Source organism: Onychomys torridus, chromosome 3, assembly GCF_903995425.1.
Source record: "Onychomys torridus chromosome 3, mOncTor1.1, whole genome shotgun sequence".
Taxonomy (NCBI): domain Eukaryota; kingdom Metazoa; phylum Chordata; class Mammalia; order Rodentia; family Cricetidae; genus Onychomys; species Onychomys torridus.
Genome location: NC_050445.1, coordinates 69822171 through 69842939, shown reverse-complemented (window position 1 = coordinate 69842939; position 20769 = coordinate 69822171). Strand labels below are relative to the sequence as shown.

Below are 20769 nucleotides of genomic sequence, written 5' to 3'. Positions count from 1 at the left end.
TGTGAAGTGATGATAGAAGTTTTGTTAAGAACGTAAATGTTAACTTCCTTCTACATCTTTAATGTATAAATATTATTTAACTAAATGATAAAGGTATGATTTCTTCAGGTTAGTTCAACTCACTCTGTTTTTACCATATTATTTCAGGCTTAGATGTATATTTCTGAAATTTTCCCTCGTGCAGAAACAGTAATGGAAAGTTGAAACCACGAAGACAAACCTTGTAAGGAGTCTTCCCCTCGCATTTGTTCTCCACACCATTGGGTCACATGGTCAGGCCAGTGAGGGGTTGGGTTGGGTTAGGGTTTGGCTGGAATAAGTTATTTGACATTTAACAAATATTTCACTTAGTGTCTTAAAAATCACTAGCTTAAAAAGTTGGCTCATTTATTAATAGTAGAACTAAATTCCCTCATTTTATGAATAAATTATATAAATATGAATATAAGAGGTCCTTGACTCAGATGAACAGTTCTCTAAAACCAATTAATGTTTTGTTTTGGTATTCTCCAGCAGTTCATAATATGATGTGGATACTAGGAAACAAGTAGAATATTGTCTTTTGACTTTAAACTGTAATTTCAAACTATGATTTGCTCAAGATGGGAACTAAAAAATAGAGTTTTCAGGTCTGGAGAGAAGATGGTTTAGTGGTGAAGAGCACTGGTTGTTCTTCCAGAGGACCCAGCACCTGCATAGTGGTTCACACCCATCAGAAGCTCTAGTTCCAGGGGATCTGATGCTTTCTTCTGGCCTCCAAGGACCTAAGGCACACTAGTGGTTCATATACATACAGCTAAACAAAACACTCATACACATAAAATAAAAATAAATAAATATTTAAAAATATTTATTATAAGAAAATAAAAGACAATTGAATGATTTCTGTTATTAAAGAAGTAGATTTTTTCTGAGTAATTTAATTAATTTATTATTATTATGTAGTTGTTATTAGTTAATGTTCCATAGAATTGAATTGTCTAGAACCACTGAAAAGAAAGTGGTAGAGAGTAAGGGCCAGAAGTAAGGGGTAGCAGGACATAAAGGTAGTAAATTAGGTATCAATGGTACCCGAGTATGACCTGCACCAAGCTTCAGAAGTGTGAGTGAATGCTGTGCTTTCATTGGCCTGTGTTGTATGAAGTGTGTAAAGATAGCTGTAAGAGACAATCAAGCAAAATACTTTTTACATTACAATGGTTAAGATAAAGAGATGTATGGGGGTTAGAGTCTGCAAATATGTGGACATCAGTCTTCAGAAACTGACCCACCAGGATGGTATGCAGGAGGGGAAATGAGGGGGCTGCTCAGAAAAGACCATGTCTGGACTGCAACAACAAAAACAAAAAAGAAGAAAGAAGAAAAGAACTGTTATAGGGAAAACAAAATACAGAAAATCCAACACTAGGAGGTAGTGGCAACACCAGTGAGATATTTCTGCCTCCTTGAGGAAAAGAATATGTAGGTAGATTCTCCCGTTGAAATAAATGAACAGATTTCATGGTCAGGATTGCTGCAGAACTTAGAACATGGCATGTTAATGACTAGTCAGAGCCTACTTACGGACAAAACTAGCTATTTTTTCAATCTTTTTGTAAAAATGTGGATCCCATTCTAGGGGCCTTTGGAAATTATAAGAAGTCTCAGGAAATACAGATAAAAAGGACCACAGTGCTGAAATTGTGGCCCTTCCATGTGGTGTTGGGTACTCGTCTACTAACAGAGTCTAGTACAGAGAAATCCTTGCACATTACCCATGTCTCAGGTGGCATGGGGGACACATCAACTGGGTACTTATGTAAATTAGAATGATGTTGGTCTGTTCACCTCTGAATGAGAAGAGCCTGTGTCTTATTTTGATATATTTGTGATTTTCTCAAATACTTGGCAATGAAACCTGCAACTTGTTTTTAAATTTATTTATTATGTATCCCTGCTGGCCAGAAGAGGGCGCCAGATCTCATTACAGATGGTTGTGAGCCACCATGTGGTTGCTGGGAATTGAACTCAGAACCTCTGGAAGAGCAGTCGGTACTTTTAACCAGTGAACCATCTGTCCAGCCCGAAACCTGCAACTTTGGTGAATGACAGTGATTATGAAGTAGTCTTTCCTGAAATATTAGAAAATTGTTTGAGGGGCCTTCCCACTCATGTGTTTGCATTTCTATAAAAACATCTCTGTTGTTAGTCATTTTCATGTACAGATGATGGACTTTTTGTTGGTATCTAGCAAAATTAATGGTGTCTGTTATCTTTTTAAATTCCATTAGTATTTTAGAGGACAAAATAATAGTTCTAATATTAAATGATATGCATCCATACATGTATGCCATTGTACTTTGCTCATATTCACCACTCTATTACCTTTTTTATGTCCCCATGGTTCTAATTTCCTTTCTGTTGCCGTGATAAACAATGTGACCAAAAGCAGCTGGGGTTGGGGCTATTTGGCTTACACTTCGAACTCATACTCTGTCATTGAAGGAAGTCAAGGCAAGAACAAAGGAGAAACTTGAAACAGAAACCATGGAGCAATACTGCTTGCTAGTCGCTCAGTCATAGGTTCATGATTAGCTGGTTTTCTTATACAGTCTAGGACTACTTGTCTAGAGATTCTGTCAGCCAGCATAGGCAGGGCCTTCCTGCATCAATCAATAACAGTACAGTTCCCATAGACATGATCATAGGCTAATCTGAGTCAGGCAGTTCCTCAGTCGAGCCATCCTCTCAGATGTCTATGGTTTATGTCAAGTTGACAATTAAAGCTAATTAGAATACTGTGTGTGTGTGTGTGTGTGTGTGTGTGTGTGTGTGTGTGTGAGAGAGAGAGAGAGAGAGAGAGAGAGAGAGAGAGAGAGATTGATTGATTTTCTTCATCCTTTAACCTGTTGGTGGATGTCTAGGCTGAGCCCATATCTTGGCTATTATGATAGTGCCATAATCAATGGGATGTGCAGGGATCTTTGTTGTATACTTAAGATCCTTTCATAAATGGAGAAAATAAAATGGATCACTGATCCTTGTACTTTTCTTGCATTATTTTCATTCCAAAGTTACTACCAGTATATTCAATGAAATATAGCAGAGAGATACCCTATAGAGTGTTTCATTGCCTGGTTGACAAAGCTGCTTTGAATTGTTAATGGTTCTATTATTTGACATTATGTGCTTTCATAGTAGAGTAAAATTGCTTGGAATACACCCCACAAGAAGAGAACTATCTTAGCATATGCAAAGCCCTATGTTCAATTTGTAGTACTGAAAAAAAGACACAATCAAAACAACAATATAATACTTATATAATATTAACATTCTTTATGATAAAATTCTCCAGAAGCATTAGGAGCTGCTAAAATTTCAATATAGCCTATATACCTGACAGTATGCATCCATTTGTGTAGTTTTATGGCTTTTATCTTATGGTTCTTTAAAGAAAATTGACTTACAAAAATTTTGTATAGGATATTCCTTTCCCCTGTAGATACTTTCCAGATCCTCTCCACCTCCCTACCCACCCAGTCTTATTTGCTCTGAAGCACATGCCCCCTTCTCTCTCTCAAATGAACAATAACAAAAAATCCCAAGAAACAGGAAAAACAATAACAAAAATAAAATTGAAACATAAGAAAACTAAAAAAAAGAAAAAAGAAAGTAAATAAGACAAAAATAACATAACAAAGAATGCATGCGTATACACACACACACACACACACACACACACACACACACACACACACACAGAAATGGACTCTGTTTTGTGTTATCCAGCTACTCCTGGGCATGGGGGCTGCCTTGGATTGTTGTTGATATACTAGTGACACATTGTAGAAAATTGGCTTTCCCTTTCCCAGCAGGTATCAATTACTTCTTGGTTAGGGGTGGGACTTTGTGCCTACTTCCGCTTCTCAGTGCTGGGATTTTATCTGTTTTGAACTTGTGCAGTTCTTGTGTGTGGTCTCATGTTCTCTGTGAGTTGGTGTCTATCAATATAGTGTCTGGAAGACACTGTTTTCTTGGTAATCTCTTCATCTCCTCTTACACATAGATCCCTGAGACTTGAGAGGAGTTTAATAAAGATATCTCATTTAGGCCAAAATGCGTCAAAGTCTCTCATTCTGTATATTGTGGATTTCTTTGTTAATTATCATATACTGCAAGAAGAAGCTTCCCTGATGACCGTTGAGTGATGATGCACTGATCGATGAGTATAACAATATGTCATTAGGAATCATTTTATTGATATGCTCCTGTAGTGCAAATTTTAATTGGTCTTAATAATAAAAATCAAGAGTCAGATATCTGGGTAAATGCTGAAAGATCAGAGAAGTAAAGGAGCCAGCCACTAGAGATACTCCTTATCTCTCCTGAATCTTCGAACCAAAAAGGCCAAGCTCCTGTCTCAACCCTGCCTTATCACTTCCTCTCTCCACCCATCCATATCACTTCCTGTTTCTTCCTCCCAAGTGCTGGGATTAAAGGCATGTGCCTCCCAAGTACTGGGATTAAAGGCATGAGATCTCAAGTGCTGGGATTAAAGGTGTGTGCCACCACTGCCTGGCCTCTAGTGCCTAGCGCCATACTCTGATCGCCAGGCAAGCTTTATTTGTTAGAGCACAAACAAAATATCACCATATGCTCCTTTAGTAGAATAAAATTATTAGGTTTATCCCCTGTTCCTATGACCTATCTAATCCCAGGTTTCTGGCCACTTAGGAGTGTCATGTATGGGTTCCATCTCATCAAGGAAACTAGGATAGAAAGATTAAATCGGGATGGCAGTGGAAGAGAAAAGTAAAGAGGGAAATCTGGGGAGGAACAAAAATAACACTAAAGGCCTTTTAAAAAGTATGGAAACCAACTACTGTAGAAGCTTCCTAAAATATATACACATAAGAAAATAATTTTAAGTGGAGTCACCATATAATGGGGGAAACAATACCTTAAGTAGACATCTTATATCACCAAGTAAAACCTCCAGTGCCAGTAATTACATCTTGTTGAATCATTGGTCAAAGGGATCCCATAGATCACCCAACTAAGTATCACAGGCTATCACCAAGGCTATTGGTTACTCTTCATAACCTGAGGGTAAGACCTATTGCTGAAGATGCAACTCACTTATGTCATTGAATGTGGAGATATCGAGCTGGTGCCAAACTAGTAGCTGCTACTGATAAGTGCTCATTGTGCGGGAAGGAGAAAAATCACCAGTTTCACCCAGTTTCAAACCCTGTGGCCTATAACCAACCCTGAGACCGTCCTGTGAGATATACTGGTACAGTGGTAGCATGATGGTATAGGAGTAACCAGCTACTTTTGGAGTAGATTTTTATTTTATGGTCCTTAAACCATAAAAAGCATTTGGGGATTCTTTTTTTGACCCTATCATTTGCAAGTCATGTACACTGTTCTTTTGGTATCTTCACACAAACTGTTAGAGAACTTTTCTTTATTTGTGGCTAGTACCTACCAACATGATAGACACAATTTATTGCATAGCTACAGTTTGCTGCAACAGTCAGTCTTTTATGAATTGCTTTTTAGGTTTTAGGATTTTTTCTTTTAATTGAAAAAGAAGGAACATTAGAAGTATAGTTCTACAAGTCTTTAACATACTGTGATAAGAAACAAGACTGGAGTGGAACCAAAATTAGATACATGTTTTATCTAAATGTCTCTTTTGTGGAACATTTTCATGGAATTTATAGAAATATCACCAATTTCACTAATCTTTGTTAGAAGTTTTTCTTTTCCTCCTTTCATGTAAGTCAGTAAGAGCAATTCTCAGAAGGTGCAAGGACCTAGATGACATTTGTCCCAGCCTAGTCCCTCTGTGTGTGTAGGTGGACACCTGTCAGAGAGTGGTAAGGTCTCATTTTCCACTTCATAGTTTATTAATCAAAGCTTCCTTGTGATCTATAACATGGTTAAAGTTTCTTCAAATATTTTTGTTTTAAAAGAAGTGTGATTTAGTAGAAATAATTTAGAGTATTGAGTTGCCTGCTTGAGCAGCTCATGAATATGAAATTCAGCAAATTGTTTTGACTTTTAATAGCTGGTAAATTTCTTAATATTTCCAAAAGAAACTTTAAATGAGGATTAATCAGAGAGAATGGTTTATAGGCATCAGCAGAGGCAGATTCACGCTCACTTTTTTTTTTTTTTTAAGAGAATGGGTAGTGTCTTCTTCATACACAGGCATCTTGGTAACCATCTGCTATGGTATCACAGTAGTATTAGCAAGATTACCAAACACTATTCTTTCTAAGTTATAAACTTGATCAGTAACTCTTAGAATTACAGGAAGACAAAAATTCTTCCTGTACATGAAGAACTAATGTCTACACAATTTTGAAAATTGATCCTGAGCATTGAGCCTTGATTTACCACCTCTCATTTGACATTTATATTATTCCATATTAAGAAAATTTCTGGGCACCCAAGGCCCATTGAGATTATTACTTTAGAGATTCTTGTTCAGAGAGAGTGAAGAAATATTTAGGGATTATGATTTTATTTAGGGTAATGAGTTTGGATGTTCTTGATGATTTTTATTTGGTGGTCTAAATATCTTTGAAACTGCAGTGGTCAATTTTTCAAATATGAATACAACAAAACTGAACTCTTGCTGTGTTGTTTTTTACTGTGATTTCTGTTGATCAAACCTTAGTTTGTTTTCAATCCTTATGTACTCTGCATTTTCAGGAGGTTTTATGAAGATGGAGCCATTGTCTTAGGGGAAGAAGCAAATATGCTTGCTGGCATGCTGCTTGGACTCAATGCTATCGACTTCAGGTACTCAGGATTCAGCCAAGTGAATTCAGTTTTTAAATGATTAGACCTAACAGTTCCTACTCATGACTTTTCTTTCAGTTTGTAAGTAAAGCACAGTTGGACTTCAATATTTGATTTATGTTGTTTTCAGATCAACTAGTTTTCAAGTGGTCTAGAAGAAAGAAAATGAGGTGGTTTCTAACTTCACAGGCCTATTCTCTCAGGTTGAGTGGAAACAGAGTGTAGACTCTGTCCTGCAGCAGGACTCCACTGACAAGGAAGGGAATTTCTGGGTCTTACTCTTGGTATTTTCAGCTACTGCTAAAAAATGTCAAGAAATAGATTCAAAGTGAATTTAAAGTAAGCAAGATTCTCCTTTTCCCGTGTCTAGATAGAGAAAATTCTGAGAGAATGTCTTGAATACCTTATACCTCTTGTGTTATTAATATTAATTTAAAATATAAAATATTGTTCATTTTTCCTTTTCTTCTCAATAAGATGAAGCAGTTTCATACTGATAACAAATGCTAAAAGTGGCTGTGGTTAGATTACTTTCAAGATTCTGAAAGCATCATTTTGCATTCAGTTTATCTCAAATTATATGTTATATTAAAAGTTAAAAGTTGTAAGAAAACTCAAAGATAAGAATGAAGGAAGAATTTTTTATAAGTAGAATCATTTGAAAATTTAATTTTTTTCTAGTAACTTACTTTCTCTTCAAAATATTTGCTACCTCATAGGTCTGGATTTTCCCTATATGCAAGTTAGTAAGCTAGTATTAACTTAATTTTTAGGATGAACATCACAAAGTCTGAAGGTTGTCTCCTAAATTTTTTTATTGCATTTATTTATTTGGTATGCATGTGTATGTGTGTGGGTACATGTAAATGTGGAGATCAGAGGACAAACTTGCAGGATACTGGTCTCTCCTACCATGGGAGCCCTGAGGATTCAATTCAGGTCTACAGGATTGATGGTGGCACCTTTACTCACTGAACTGTCTTGCCAGCCTGAAGATTGTCTTTTGATCCTCGGATGTTGTTAACTCTTCATATAGGGTGTCCCGTCATCATAGTCCTGTAAGTCCATGTTTTATGTGTTTGGAATTTTATTTCATATCCAGGCCACAACATTCTACCCTTGCCAATATACACTCATGGCCATGTCATGGTGCAAAATCCATATAGTCTAACTTTTAAAGTTCTCATAGTCTTTAAGAGTCCCAGCACCATTCAGAAGTCTCAAGATTGAAGTACCTTTTGAGTCTTAAGACAATCTTTTGACTGTAAACCACTATTAAATAAAAAAAATAAATTACATACTTCCAATATATAATGATACATTTCCATTCTAAAAGGGAAGACCATAGAAAGATTTCAGCAGAGTAAACACTAAAATCATGTAGTTCTGTGTCTGTGGCTTTAGTTTCAAAGGGAATAGGTGGATCCATCCCTCCATACACCATACAGCCTATAATGTATGCCACTCTCTTTGGCTGTTTGCACTCCTGGTGAGCAACCCTCCTCAGAACGTATTTCATGGCGCTGGCATCTCCAGCATCTTGGAATCTGCACTAGAACCTTGCTCTTACCTTCACAGCCTCATGCAGTGGCCTCTGAGGGCCATGCAGGTGCTCCAACCTGTCACACTGTCACCATTGCCTGCCAGCAGCAGTTGTCTGAATTCTTGGGAGAAGACTCCCTGATCCCTCAGACTTCCATCTTTTGTGCCACCAAACTAGACTCACTGCCAAGTTCTGCTTCCAGTTGTAGCAGTTTCTGTATGCTGAAACTGGTAAAAGTGTTCCCTGTCCAGTATCTTTCTAAGAACAAGAAACCTGCCAGGCTCTCTCCTTTCGAAACTTGGAGCCTTGATATGTGGGATCTTGCCTACAGGGTGTCTTTCCTGTTGCTCCAGTGCAGAGTAGAAGGCTTCTGCTTCACAGCAAGAATCTCTTTAGCAGTTAAAGTCTTTCCTTAGCATGAGCCTTGACTATAACCTTAGCTTTCTAATGCCCCTTTCCTCTCCAGACTGTACATTCCCCCTTTCTAACTCATGTGTTCTTTTTCCTTGTAGAGCTGAATAAGCTCAATCAGTGGTAATCATGCCACTCCACTAACTGCTAGTCTGTCTTCAGAGTTCTACTGCCAAGGAAAGTAGTACATTACTTTTAAATTTGATCTCACCTAAGTTCTCAGAATTGTTCCTCACTGAAACCTCATTAGCTGGGCTTCTACTGCCCAGGGTTCTCTGGATTGCTCTTACCAGGTTATATTGCCACTGCCTTCTAAGGCTCCATCAAAATGGCCTAGTAAGCTCTGCTTACAACATTCAATGGATTTTCCAACCTGAATATCCAAAATCTTCCACATTCCTTCTATGTAATAAAGGCCCAAAACTACATGTCTGGTTTATCACAGTAACTACCCATTTCTGATACCATTTATCTGCTAGTTTCTTCTCTGTTGCTATGATACAGTTCCCTGACTTGAACAGTTTAAGGGAGAAGGAGTCTGTAGTTTCAGAGAAATAAAATCCATCGTGACAGAGAGGACATGACAGCCAGTAGGGACGTCATGGCGACCGAAGCAGGAACCTGGAGATCACACTGTGTCCCTGCTCAGCAGGCAGAGTGAGATCAGCAAGTGGGGCCAAGCAACAAAGCCTCAAGCCCTCCCTCCCTGATGTAATTCTTCATCAAGACTCCACCTCCCAAAGATCCTATAACCATCTCAGACACGTGTTCAAAACAGCCTTTGGGGATATTTACATCCAAGCCACAGTGTGTGTGTGTGTGTGTGTGTGTGTGTGTGTGTGTGTGTGTACACATGTACATGTGTGCATACACAGAGGGTGGGGAACAACTTTATGGAGTTGCTTCTTGCCTTCCATCTTTATGTGGGTTCCAAGGATTGAACCACAGTCACCATGCTTTTGCAGCAACTACTGAGGCATCTCACTGGTTATTACTGACACTGTTTGATTGAGTGAAAGCAAATATCTAAACCATATGTTAGTAATGTTTGTGAAAATGAGGAACACCTGTGTGAAGTGATGCCACTTTAATTTGGTCCTCATTTGAGCCTGGAAAAGTAAATGCAAACTCTTTGTATAAGTATGCTAGAAGGAATATTTTAGCAGTCAAACTTTTAAACAAAATCACAAGGTGAGAGTTCATAGGTAATTTTTTCCTCTGAAATATCAATCTGCTTTTTTATAAGTGTTCCTACATTTGTATTTTTGGAGGATATGATTTTTTTGTTGTTGTTTTGAGCAAAGTTTTGTTTTAAAATTGGATAACTGGTATGTATCACTGCACTCAACCTTAGAAGATGTGTTTTCAACAATAGTAATTATCAATCAGACACCTTTTTATCTTTTTTTATGTGTTATACAAAAGTAGAGATTATTGGATTGGTCAAGATTGGCATTGTGAGCATCACAGCATGCCCTTGGACATATTGCTTAATCATTTCCATGGCCTTATGGTCTCAGAAGAGGATAATTAGAGGATTTTCAGCACCTCTTGTAGGTCTAAGATCTAAGCTTTTTCACTTATTCACATAGTTTAGAAGATTATTGTTTGCTAATCAATGAGACCTTTCTAGGGAACATAGAGTGTCCACCTGAGAATTTGTATTTAAACATGGAAAAGAAATCTTTTGAACATTCTCTGGTGGTATTTTGAATGTCCAATAAAAATCAACATATTGCCAAATAGAAAAATAAAGTTTAGATTGTGTGATGGTTTGAAGAATAAGGGTCTCCATGGCTCATATATTTGAATGCTTAGTCACCAGGGAGTGGATCTGTTTGAAAGGATTACAAGGTTTCAAAAACCCATGCCCACCCCAGTCTCTTTCTTGTGTGGATCAGGAAGTAGCTCTCAAGCTACTTCAGCAGCATACCTACCCGCTGCCATGTTCCTACCATGATGATAATGGACTAAGCCTCTGAAACTGTAATCAAAAACACCAATTAAATGCTTTCTTTTGTAAGAGTTTCTATGGTCATAGAGTCTCTTCTTGGCAATAGAACAGTAATTCAGACATTGATTTCTCAATAAATTTTATTGTTTCTTTATGAAACATTATGTAATAATATATTAACTTGTCATATAATACTTATCATTGGTATTAAGAATTAAATATTTAAGGTGTTTATTGTAGCCAGTAACAATTGAATTATGAATAAAAACATTCCTGTGCAGTTGGAACTTTAATATTTATGTACTAATATGAATATTCATTGTCTGCTTTCTTAGCTTCTGCCTAAAGGGAGAAGGATTGGATGGCACCTTTCCTGCTGTAATAGACTATACACCATATTTGAAGTTTGAGCAAAGGTACTTGCTATTTTGAAATATGTTGTTGAAATCTTAATTGTAACTTAATGCTGTCAGCAATTTTTATCTGATTTAAACTTTGTAACATTCGTTTCTTACCACAGATTATTATTTAGAACTAAGGAGATGTCTGGTGGGTGAAGTGCTTACTTTGCAAGCATGAAGTCCAAGGTTGGCATCACCAAAACTCATGTAAAAGATAGCCATGGTGGAATGGGTGTGTAAGGCTAGCTCTGGAAGTCAACGAGACAGGTGGTCTCCAGAACTTGTGGCCAGGCAGTCCAGCTGGACTAGTGAGCTGCAGAATCAGTAGAGACCTAGGCTGAAAAATAAGGTCAACAGTCATACAGAAAGACACCCAAAGTTGACCTCTGGCCACTGACACACACACACACACACACACACACACACACACACACACACACACACACACGGGGGTGGAAAGACATTGAGAGATTGTTTATTAGTGAGTGCTACCTCCAATTGCACTTTCAAAAAAATTTTTTTTTCGAGACAGGGTTTCTCTGTGTAGCTTTGCTACCTTTCCTAGAACTCGCTTTGTAGACCAGGCTGGCCTCGAACTCACAGAGATCCACCCGCCTCTGCCTCCCGAGTGCTGGGATTACAGGCATGCGCCACCACCGCCCGGCACACTTTCAATATTTATGAAAATACAATCTTATATTAATCTCAGTATGTAGTTTATATAAACGCATCTATTTATATTGCTATAGTAATTTTAAAAGAATAAATATGCATGCTCTGAAAATAACCCATTGAAACTTAAGAACTATAATTCATTAGATTGTGTTCCATTTTGTAGAAATAAATTTTACTATCTTTCTGTTGTACAATTTCAGTTATTTTAGGTAAATACAGTGACAAGTTTATTGACCCTTACTGTTGTATTTGAAAAAACAGCAGGAAGGAATCACATCATACAACAGGGCCCACATTGGAGGTTTTTTGAGGGGAAGGGGAGAAAGAAGAGGCAGAGGAGGAGGCAGGGACGGATCCCTGGGGACAAGGAAGGGAAAGAGAAAGGGGCAGGGAGACTGGAGATGTATAAGGACCGCCTTTCATAAGGAAACATAGCGAATGCACAGGGGTGCTCCAGTGGCTGCAGCTGAGGTGTATCCTGTCAGGACCCTAAGGGCAGGCCAGTACAGATGCCTGAATGCTAACATCCTCCCTTTTGTTTACTATAAAAAGGTGAGGAGTTAGGAAGGGGTAGCAGGTGAGGCAGGGATGAGGGTGCTGTGTTCTTGAGACTGCTTCCTGCTGGCCTGGGGGCCATTGATCATCTTTGGGGGACCTGAGAAAACTAGGGTGCTGGCCACATCCTGGGGTAGCTGGCTGTTTTACTTTGCTATCCAGGCTCTTTGGAACTGCCCAGCACTGCTTGGACCTGGCAAGATGCTGTTCAGATAGCTCAAAGTCACAGCACCAATGTTATCTATTTCGCGATGTTATTTACCAGGCGCAAGAAAACATGAGGTACAATAGAGCCCACTATAAGAGTTTTTATTAGGGAAGGGGAAGGGTGGAGGTGGGTAGGCCTACCAAAAAGAAAGGTGGGGGGACGGGAGAGAGATGCACACGCTACCCCTGGCATGAAGGGGAGAGAGTGGGAGTGTGTAGAGCCTGCTTTTATAGGTCACCTCATGCATGCGTGCAGACGTATATGAGCTTATGTAGCTACGCCAAACATGCGCTGCGCACTGATTATATAAGACATAAGGCCCTGGAGTGACTAAGCATTTTGCCTGACTGTTGACAGCACATATATAGTCATGTGACTCCAGAAGTAGCTAGGAATAATAACACACTGTGTGTTTCTTAAAAAATATCTAGCTGTTCCATATTACTCTTTTTTTTTTTTTTCTTGAGATGAGGATCGAACCCAGGGCTTTGTGCTTGCTACACAAGCGCTCTACCACTGAGCTAAATCCCCAACTAGCTCAGTGGTAGAGCGCTTTAGCACAAGGACCTGGGTTCGGTCCTTAGCTCCAGAAAAAAAAAAAAAAAAAAAGCTACTATGCCCAGCTTAAATAGACATTTTCTCAAATGCCAGGGGTGTGTGTGTGTGTGAGTGTGTGGGTGGGTGTGAGTGTGTGTGTGGGTGTGTGTGAGTGTGTGGGGGGGTGTGAGTGTGTGTGTGTAAAACATTAGAGGTTTCTGAATGAAAGTACATCCCCAGGCTCCCAGAAAACCACCATCTAGTAAGAGATTTCAAGTAAAAAAATTTGTGACTTTTTCTGGGGACATGTGATCACAACCAGAGCAGTCATAAGAGTAGCTTGGTGAGCCTCTGAGTTCTTCAGGGTTAGCTACATGAGCAAGCATGAGGTGTTAATTACAGGAAAAGGAAGAATAAAAGGCAGGGGTCACAGGAAAAGCCACATTGCTATGGTAACAGCTCAGAAAAGATGCACTCCTTGAGCTCCAAGGAAAGAGTCTCCTTCCCACACTGGTGTTCACTGTCTTTGTAGCCCAGGAGAGGGACTTTATGAATTGAGGAACTTCTGAGCGTCTGGAGCCTGGTAACTGCACCAGCTTGCTGAGACTTAAGAGCCCCACCTGCCTCCTCCCTGGAGATGTTTCTATTCAAAGGAAATGGCTACACAACAAATAGTCAGCTAGCTGTGATCACCTTCACCCTGAATGGACAGAATCCAAAGCTGGACTTGAAGAATAAGATGCCTTCTGAATTAGAAGTTAGGTTGTCAAGATCTGAGTGGGAAAGGCTATTTTTACTGCTTTAGGAAATAGCTTAATGAAAACAAAGATAAGCGTAAATACTGATTTTATTCTCTCATATAGAAAAGTCTATAGTAATTATTACAGTGATTTTGAAAGATAAAGGAGGGGACCTTCTCAACCAGTCCATTCAGAATGATTTTCATATTATAAATATGATATTCTGAATTATTGAGTTATTGCATGTCTGAAATTTTTATGTGGTGTCTTCTTTTTATACACTAATCCTAACATGTATATGTAGCCCATTCATATACTACTAAAGAATTCTTATCATCTTGTATAAGGGATAATAAAATGAGGAGGAAAATCCAGTCAGGAGCCAGTTAGCAATTCTTACCATAGAAGTTTCCCTTTAAAAATGTTTAGCAATGCTAATTGTTATCAAGAATCCACAGATTGACATTGGAATTGCCTCATTGACACAGTAGACAATTTTTTTAATTCATAAAGTTCTTAACTTATTTTAAAGTTCCATATAACTATATAGAATATGTTGATAACTATCTCCCATCCCGCCTCCCCCCTTTTCCCACTCTTCCCCTTCCCCTCAGCCCTCTGTTTCCCTGGATGGTTTCACTTCTTTTATGTCAGAGAGGTGCATGTATATGTGTTTTATCAATTTTCCTGAAAATATGATTTTGTTCTTCTTTATGGCTGAAAAACATTCAGTTGAGTATATGTACCATGTGTTCATTATCTATTCCACTGTTGGAGGACATGTAGGTTGGTTCCAGAACTTAGCTATTAAGAGAAATACTTAATAAACATTGACGTGCAAATATATCTCTGTGATACGCTGACTTGGAGTCCATGTAAAAGCCCAGGAGTGGTAAATCTGGTTCACCTGGTAAACCAAGCATTAGTTTCTTGAGAACCTTTGTACTGCCTTTTTTTTTTTTTTTTCCATAGCTAAGGATCGAACCCAGGGCCTTGAGCTTGCTAGGCAAGCGCTCTACCACTGAACTAATTCCCTAACCCCTGTACTGACTTTTACCCATCTGAACTGTTCTACATTTCTACCAAAAGCATATAAGGCTTCCCCTTTTGTTCACATCCTTGCCAGCTCATGTTGTTACCTGTTTTCTTTTCTTTTTTATTCATTGTATGCTGTACTGGCTGCTTTTATGTCGAATTGATACAAGTTAGAGTCATCAGAAAGGAAAGAGCTTCATTTGAGAGAATGCCTCTGTAATATCCAGCTATAAGGCATTTTCTTAGTGATTAATGGGGGAGGACCCAGTCCATTGGGGGTGGTGCCATCCCTGGGCTGGTGGTCCTAGGTTCTATGATGCGGAGCAAGCCATGACCTCTGCATCAGCTCCTGCCTCCAGGTTCCTGCCCTGTTTGAGTTCTTGTCTTAACTTCATACAAAGATAAACAGTGCTGCAGAAGTATAAGCTGAATAAACCCTTTCCCCCACAACTTGCTTTTGGTCATGGGTTTCATCACAGCAATAGAAACTGAGACTAAGACATATGGTCTCTATTTTTATTTTTTGTATTTTTATTTTTAAGATACAATTTTTATTATTTCAGAACTCCATACATGAATACAATGTATTGTGATCATATTCACTCCCACCCTCCCGCTTAACATCTACATTCACCCCCTGCCTCTCCTTTTAGACTTCGAGTCCTCTTTAGTACTCTGATAATCTGCCAAGTCCAATTTGTGCTGTCCATATACTCACAGCTGTGGAGCCATCCCCTGGAGTATGAGCCTCTTACCAGAGACCACACCCTAAAAAATTGGCCCACCTTTGCCCAAGAACTGTCAACTATGCATGAAGGCTCACAAGCCCCTCCCCTCTCTATGCTGGGATGTTTACTGGCTGAGACTGTGCAGGGAGCTTCGGTTGCTGGGAGTTCATGAGTGCACTTGTCCTCTCCTGTCCAGAGGACATTGCTGTGCTTGGGTCCTCCCTGGTCTCTTGTCTCTTACAATCTCTCTGCTCTCTTCCTTGGGTCCCTGATGCTTGAGTGGAAGGATGTGATACAGATGTGTCCCATTTGTGCTTGGGTCCTCCCTGGTCTCTTGTCTCTTACAATCTCTCTACTCTCTTCCTTGGGTCCCTGACCCTTGAGTGGAAGGATGTGATACAGATGTGGTACAAATGTGCCCCATTTATGACTGAGTACTCCACAGACACTTATTCTCTGCACTTTGAACAGTTGAGATTTGCCCCAGGAAACTTATCTGTTTAAATCTGAGAGCTGTACTAACCTGTGGGTATAGAGATACAAACTTAGAAAGGAAGTTTGATACTCTATCCATTTAGCACATTAACAGTAGTAGGTTTATCCCTGGAGTCTGTGAGATTCCCCAATCATGGATTATTGGCCAGATTTACAGTCCTAGGCATTCATTTCCAACTGGCATGGGCTTTAATCCAATCAGAAAGCAATTTTTTTTTATTCTTCTCTCATACATACATCCTGACTGACTCTCATACATTCCCCTCCTTCCACCCCTCCCAGCTCCCCCAGATGCCCTTTCCCCAAGATCCACTCCTGCATTTCCCTTCTAAAAGAGAGTAGCCCTCTGAAGGATATCAACCAAACATGGCTTAACAAGGTACAGTCAGACTAAGCACAAACCCTCCTATCAAGGCTGGATGAGGAAAAGGGTTCCAAACGCAGGCAAAAGAGTCCGAGACTCCCTCACTACCACTGTTAGGAGTCTCATAAGAACAGCAAGCTGCACATCCATAACATATACACAGGGTCTGTAATTGCTGCTTCAGACTCTGTGACCCCGATGAGCCCTGCTTAGTTGATTCTGTGGGCCATGTTTTTGTGATGTCCTTGATCCCTCTGGCTCCTACAGTCCTCCCTCCTTCTCTTCTGCAGGGCTCCCCTAGCTCCACCTAGTGCTTGGCTGTGGGTCTCTGCATTTGCTCCCATCAGTTGCTCTGATGACAATTGGGTTAGGCACCAATCTACCAATCTATAAGTATAGCAGAATCATTTCATTGACTTATTTTTTTGCCAGTAGTGTTTGGTTCTATCCTGGGTCTCTGGGCCATCCAGGCAGTGTCAGGTGTGTGCTGCCTCTGATGGCATGAGCCTCCGGTTGGACCAGTCATGGTTGGCCTCTCCCACAATTTCTGCCCCACCATTATCCCAGCACATCTTGCAGGCAAGACAGATTGTAGGTCAAAGGTTTTATGACTGGATTGATATCCCAGTCCTACTGCTTGGAGCCTTGCCTGGTTATAGAAGATGGCCAGTTCAGGCTCTGTATTGCCCATTACTAGGAGATTTGGCTAGAGTTAGTCTCATAGATTTCAGAGAGTGGCCATTGTGCTAGGTTTCCTGCAAAGGCCCCAAGTATCCCCATTGCCACTCATCTCTCCTAGTACTCTCTTCCTCCATCCCCATCTGCTCCCAGTCTATCCGCAAAATCTATTCTATTTCCCCTTCCCAGAGAGATCCATGCATCCCCCCTTGAGACTTCCTTGTTACTTAGTTTCTCTGGGTCTCTGGATCAGAAAGCAATTTTTTACCCCTGTAATATTCACACCACTATTGCAGCCCTGGGCATATCTTGTCATGCCAGTTGTTATTTCTTTTCTTAGTATCATTCTGACTAGGATAAGATGGAATCCCAGTGAAGTTTTTATTTCATTTTACTGATGTCTTAAGGATGCTGACATTTTTTCATGTTCATGGGCCATTTGTATCTCATCTTTTGAGAACTGTAATTTCATTTTATTAGATGATTTTAATTGTGGTGTTTGATTTCTCACTTAGATTCTGAATTCTTTCGTTTTGTGGCTATTAATCTCATGACATGTATAGATAGCAATCATTTTGATCCCATTCTGTGAGCTGCCTCTGCTCATTTACTTAGTGTGACACTGTTGCTGGGGAGACACAAACAAACATCTACTCACCTTAAAATAGGGAACCAGTGGAAGACCAGAGTGCGGACACTACCTAAGTGCAACTTGTTGAACCAATTAGTTTTATTGGGGTTACTTACAAGAATATAGGGGAAGAGTTATAGGAGCAGAAATGACACAAATACAAACACCATCACCAAAAGCTCATAACAGAATGGATAACATCTCACCAAAGCTGCGTGCTGTGAATGTGTTGCTCTGATTGGTTAATAAATAAAGTGCTGATTGGCCAGTAGCCAGACAGGAAGTATAGGTGGGACAAAGAGAGAGGAGAATTCTGGCAACAGGAAGGCTGAGTCAGGAGTCACCAGCCAGACACAGGGGAAGCAAGATACTGGTAAGCCATGAGCCACATGGCAAGGTATAGATTTATAGAAATGGGTTAATTTAAGATATAAGAACTAGATAGCAAGAAGCCTGCCACAGCCATACAGTTTATGTAATATAAGTTTCTGTGTGATCACTTGAGTCTGAGAGGCCACAGGAGCCAGGTGGACACAGGAAAACTTCAGCTACAACTGGGAACCTGGAGTGCACAATCTACAGGCAGCTCAGTGGGTTAGAGTGACCTTTCTGTGACTCAGTTGCTGTGAACCTCTCCCAAGCAACTCAACTAGTCTGCTTCCTCAAATAGCTCGGCTGATCTGTTTCTTCCAGGTGATTTGGTTGGTCTTTCCTTCTTCCAATTGGCTTGTGTCTTGGAGCTTCTTCTAGGCAGCTCAGCTCGTCTGAGAGTCTTCTGGGCATATCAGCTTGTCCCTGCTTCTCAGAGGCATCTTGGCTGATCTGTATTTCTTCCAGCACATCTCTAGTTCTTTCCGATGGCTTGGCTGGTCTGAGCCTCTATTAAACAGCTTGTCTCATATGAAAATGTTCTCATCAATCCATATGTTTATATTATGCTTGGGGAGAGAGGAGCTTGGTGAATCTGGTCAGTTTCAGAGACTTCCTGAAACTATGGAGTTATTAACTTCCTATGCTTTATGAGCTTTCTTGCTAGATGTAATGTTTCATTTTCCTTAGCCTATCCTGCTGTTTCTCCTCCCTTTTAACATCCCGTTTTCAAGAAGAAAGCTACTACACAATACCTAGTTAACTGTTTTCTTGGCTATGTAGAGTATTTTTATTTTATGAGGTTCCATTTGTCAACAGTTGGCATTATTTCTTCTGCAGCTGGTGACATATTCAAGAGTATTTGCTGCATCTTCACATGCTTTCCTCTAAGAGTTTTAGAACCAAATTGGGCAAATGGTCTCTGATTCATTGGAATTGACTTTTGTACAGGACAAGAGATGGAGATCCAGTGTCATACTCTACATATATATTTTCCAACTCTGTTTGTAGAAGAAACTGTCTTTTAAATATATGTATTTTTGGTATGTTTGTCAAAAATAAGATGGCTGTAGATGTGTGGGCTTATATGTAGATCCTCTCCCATCCTGTCACACTACATGTCTGTGTTTGTGCCTGTTTTATTACTGTGATTCAGTAGCATGACTTGAAATCAGGTCATGTGTAGTATCAGCATTATTCTTTTGCTTAGGATTGCTTTGGCTATCCAGGGTCTTTTGTGCTTCCATGTGAATTTTAATTTTTTTGTTCTACTTCTATGGAATTTTGATTGAGATTGCATTAAATTGGTAGGTTGCTTTTGTTTAGTCATTTTGATAATATTAATTCTTTCAGTCCACGAGCATGGGAGGCCTTTCCATCTTCTAGTGTCTTTTTCAGTTACTTCCTTTAGTATAGAGAAGTTTTCATTGTAGAGGACTTCCAGTTCCCTTTTTCTTTTGTTGAGGCAATTGTGAATAGCATTGTTTTCTTAATATTTTTCCTCAATGTGTTTGTCCAAGTTGTGTGCAGATTTCTAATATAACTAGCCCTTCATTCATGCTCTGTACATGAGCCAAATAAACTCATTATTTCATCAAGGTGGACTTTGGTCTACATGTACATATGTCATTTGTGCCCTGTCTGAAGTGAATAAATGCTTTTTCATCTCATTCTAGGAAAAGCTAACACAATAGTTTATTAGATTAAGAGTTTTCTGGTGTAGTCTTCAGGGTCCCTTAAGTACAGAATATCTTCTGTTAAATAAAGATCTTGAACTTCTCATTTTCCTATCCCTTTTATTTGGTTCTTCAAGCACTATATTGATTGAGTAAAGGAAGTGCCTATGTTCTCCATGAGCCTGTATATGTTCTATAGTTTTATTCCACTGTAGTCACATAGAATGTAAGAAATCATTTTGATTTTCATGTTTTTGCTAATACTTGCTTGTGTCCTGTTATGTTCTATGATTTTTCTTTGATTTCTTTGAACATGCTTACAGTCATTCTTTGAAATTCTTCAGGATTTCATTTAATACACTCTCACTAGAAGCCATTATTGTGAGAGTCATAACTTTTTGAGTAATGTTGTGAATTTTCGTGTTTGTTGTCCTTTTGTGTGGGAATTGTGATCTGGGATGGGATTGTTGGTAAGTGTGGTGGTTAGAACGAGAAATGCATTACATGGGCTCACACACCTGAGTAATTGGTCCCAAGTAGGTGGTACTAGTAGGAGAGGCCGTGGAACACTTAGGAGGGAGAGTCTCATGGGAGGATGTGCTGGGGGGGCTTGGAGAGGTTATAGCCTTACCCACCTCCAGTTCTCTGCTTCACATTTATGTTTGAAGATATAATCTCTCAGCTTCCTGCTCTGGCCACCTGCTCCCATGCCTTCCTCACCATTATGGACTCTCTAACTCTTGAACCTTAAGTCCAAATAAACTCTTCCTTCTAGAAGTTGCTTCTGTAATGGTATTTTTATCACCACAGAAAAATAACTAATATAGAAATTGGTACTAGAGAGTTGGGTTATTGCTGAGAAGAATCTGACCATGTTGTTTTTTAGAGGAACATGGAAGACTTTGGCACTTCAGACTAGAAAAGCAATTGGATGCTGTAAACAGAAATAATAGGCTATTCTAGTAGGAGCCTAT

The 20769-nt window shown here is 39.4% G+C and overlaps 1 protein-coding gene across 3 annotated transcripts in view; it reads left to right on the top strand.

Moving 5' to 3' along the window:
• Positions 1-20769, top strand: part of Rundc3b (RUN domain containing 3B) — a 158889-nt gene that overhangs the window by 60093 nt on the left and 78027 nt on the right. For all 3 annotated transcript variants that reach the window (XM_036180517.1, XM_036180516.1, XM_036180515.1), the window contains exons 5-6: positions 6706-6795; positions 11039-11119. In XM_036180517.1, the coding sequence (XP_036036410.1) occupies positions 6706-6795; positions 11039-11119 (171 nt within the window). The remainder of the gene's footprint in view (positions 1-6705; positions 6796-11038; positions 11120-20769) is intronic.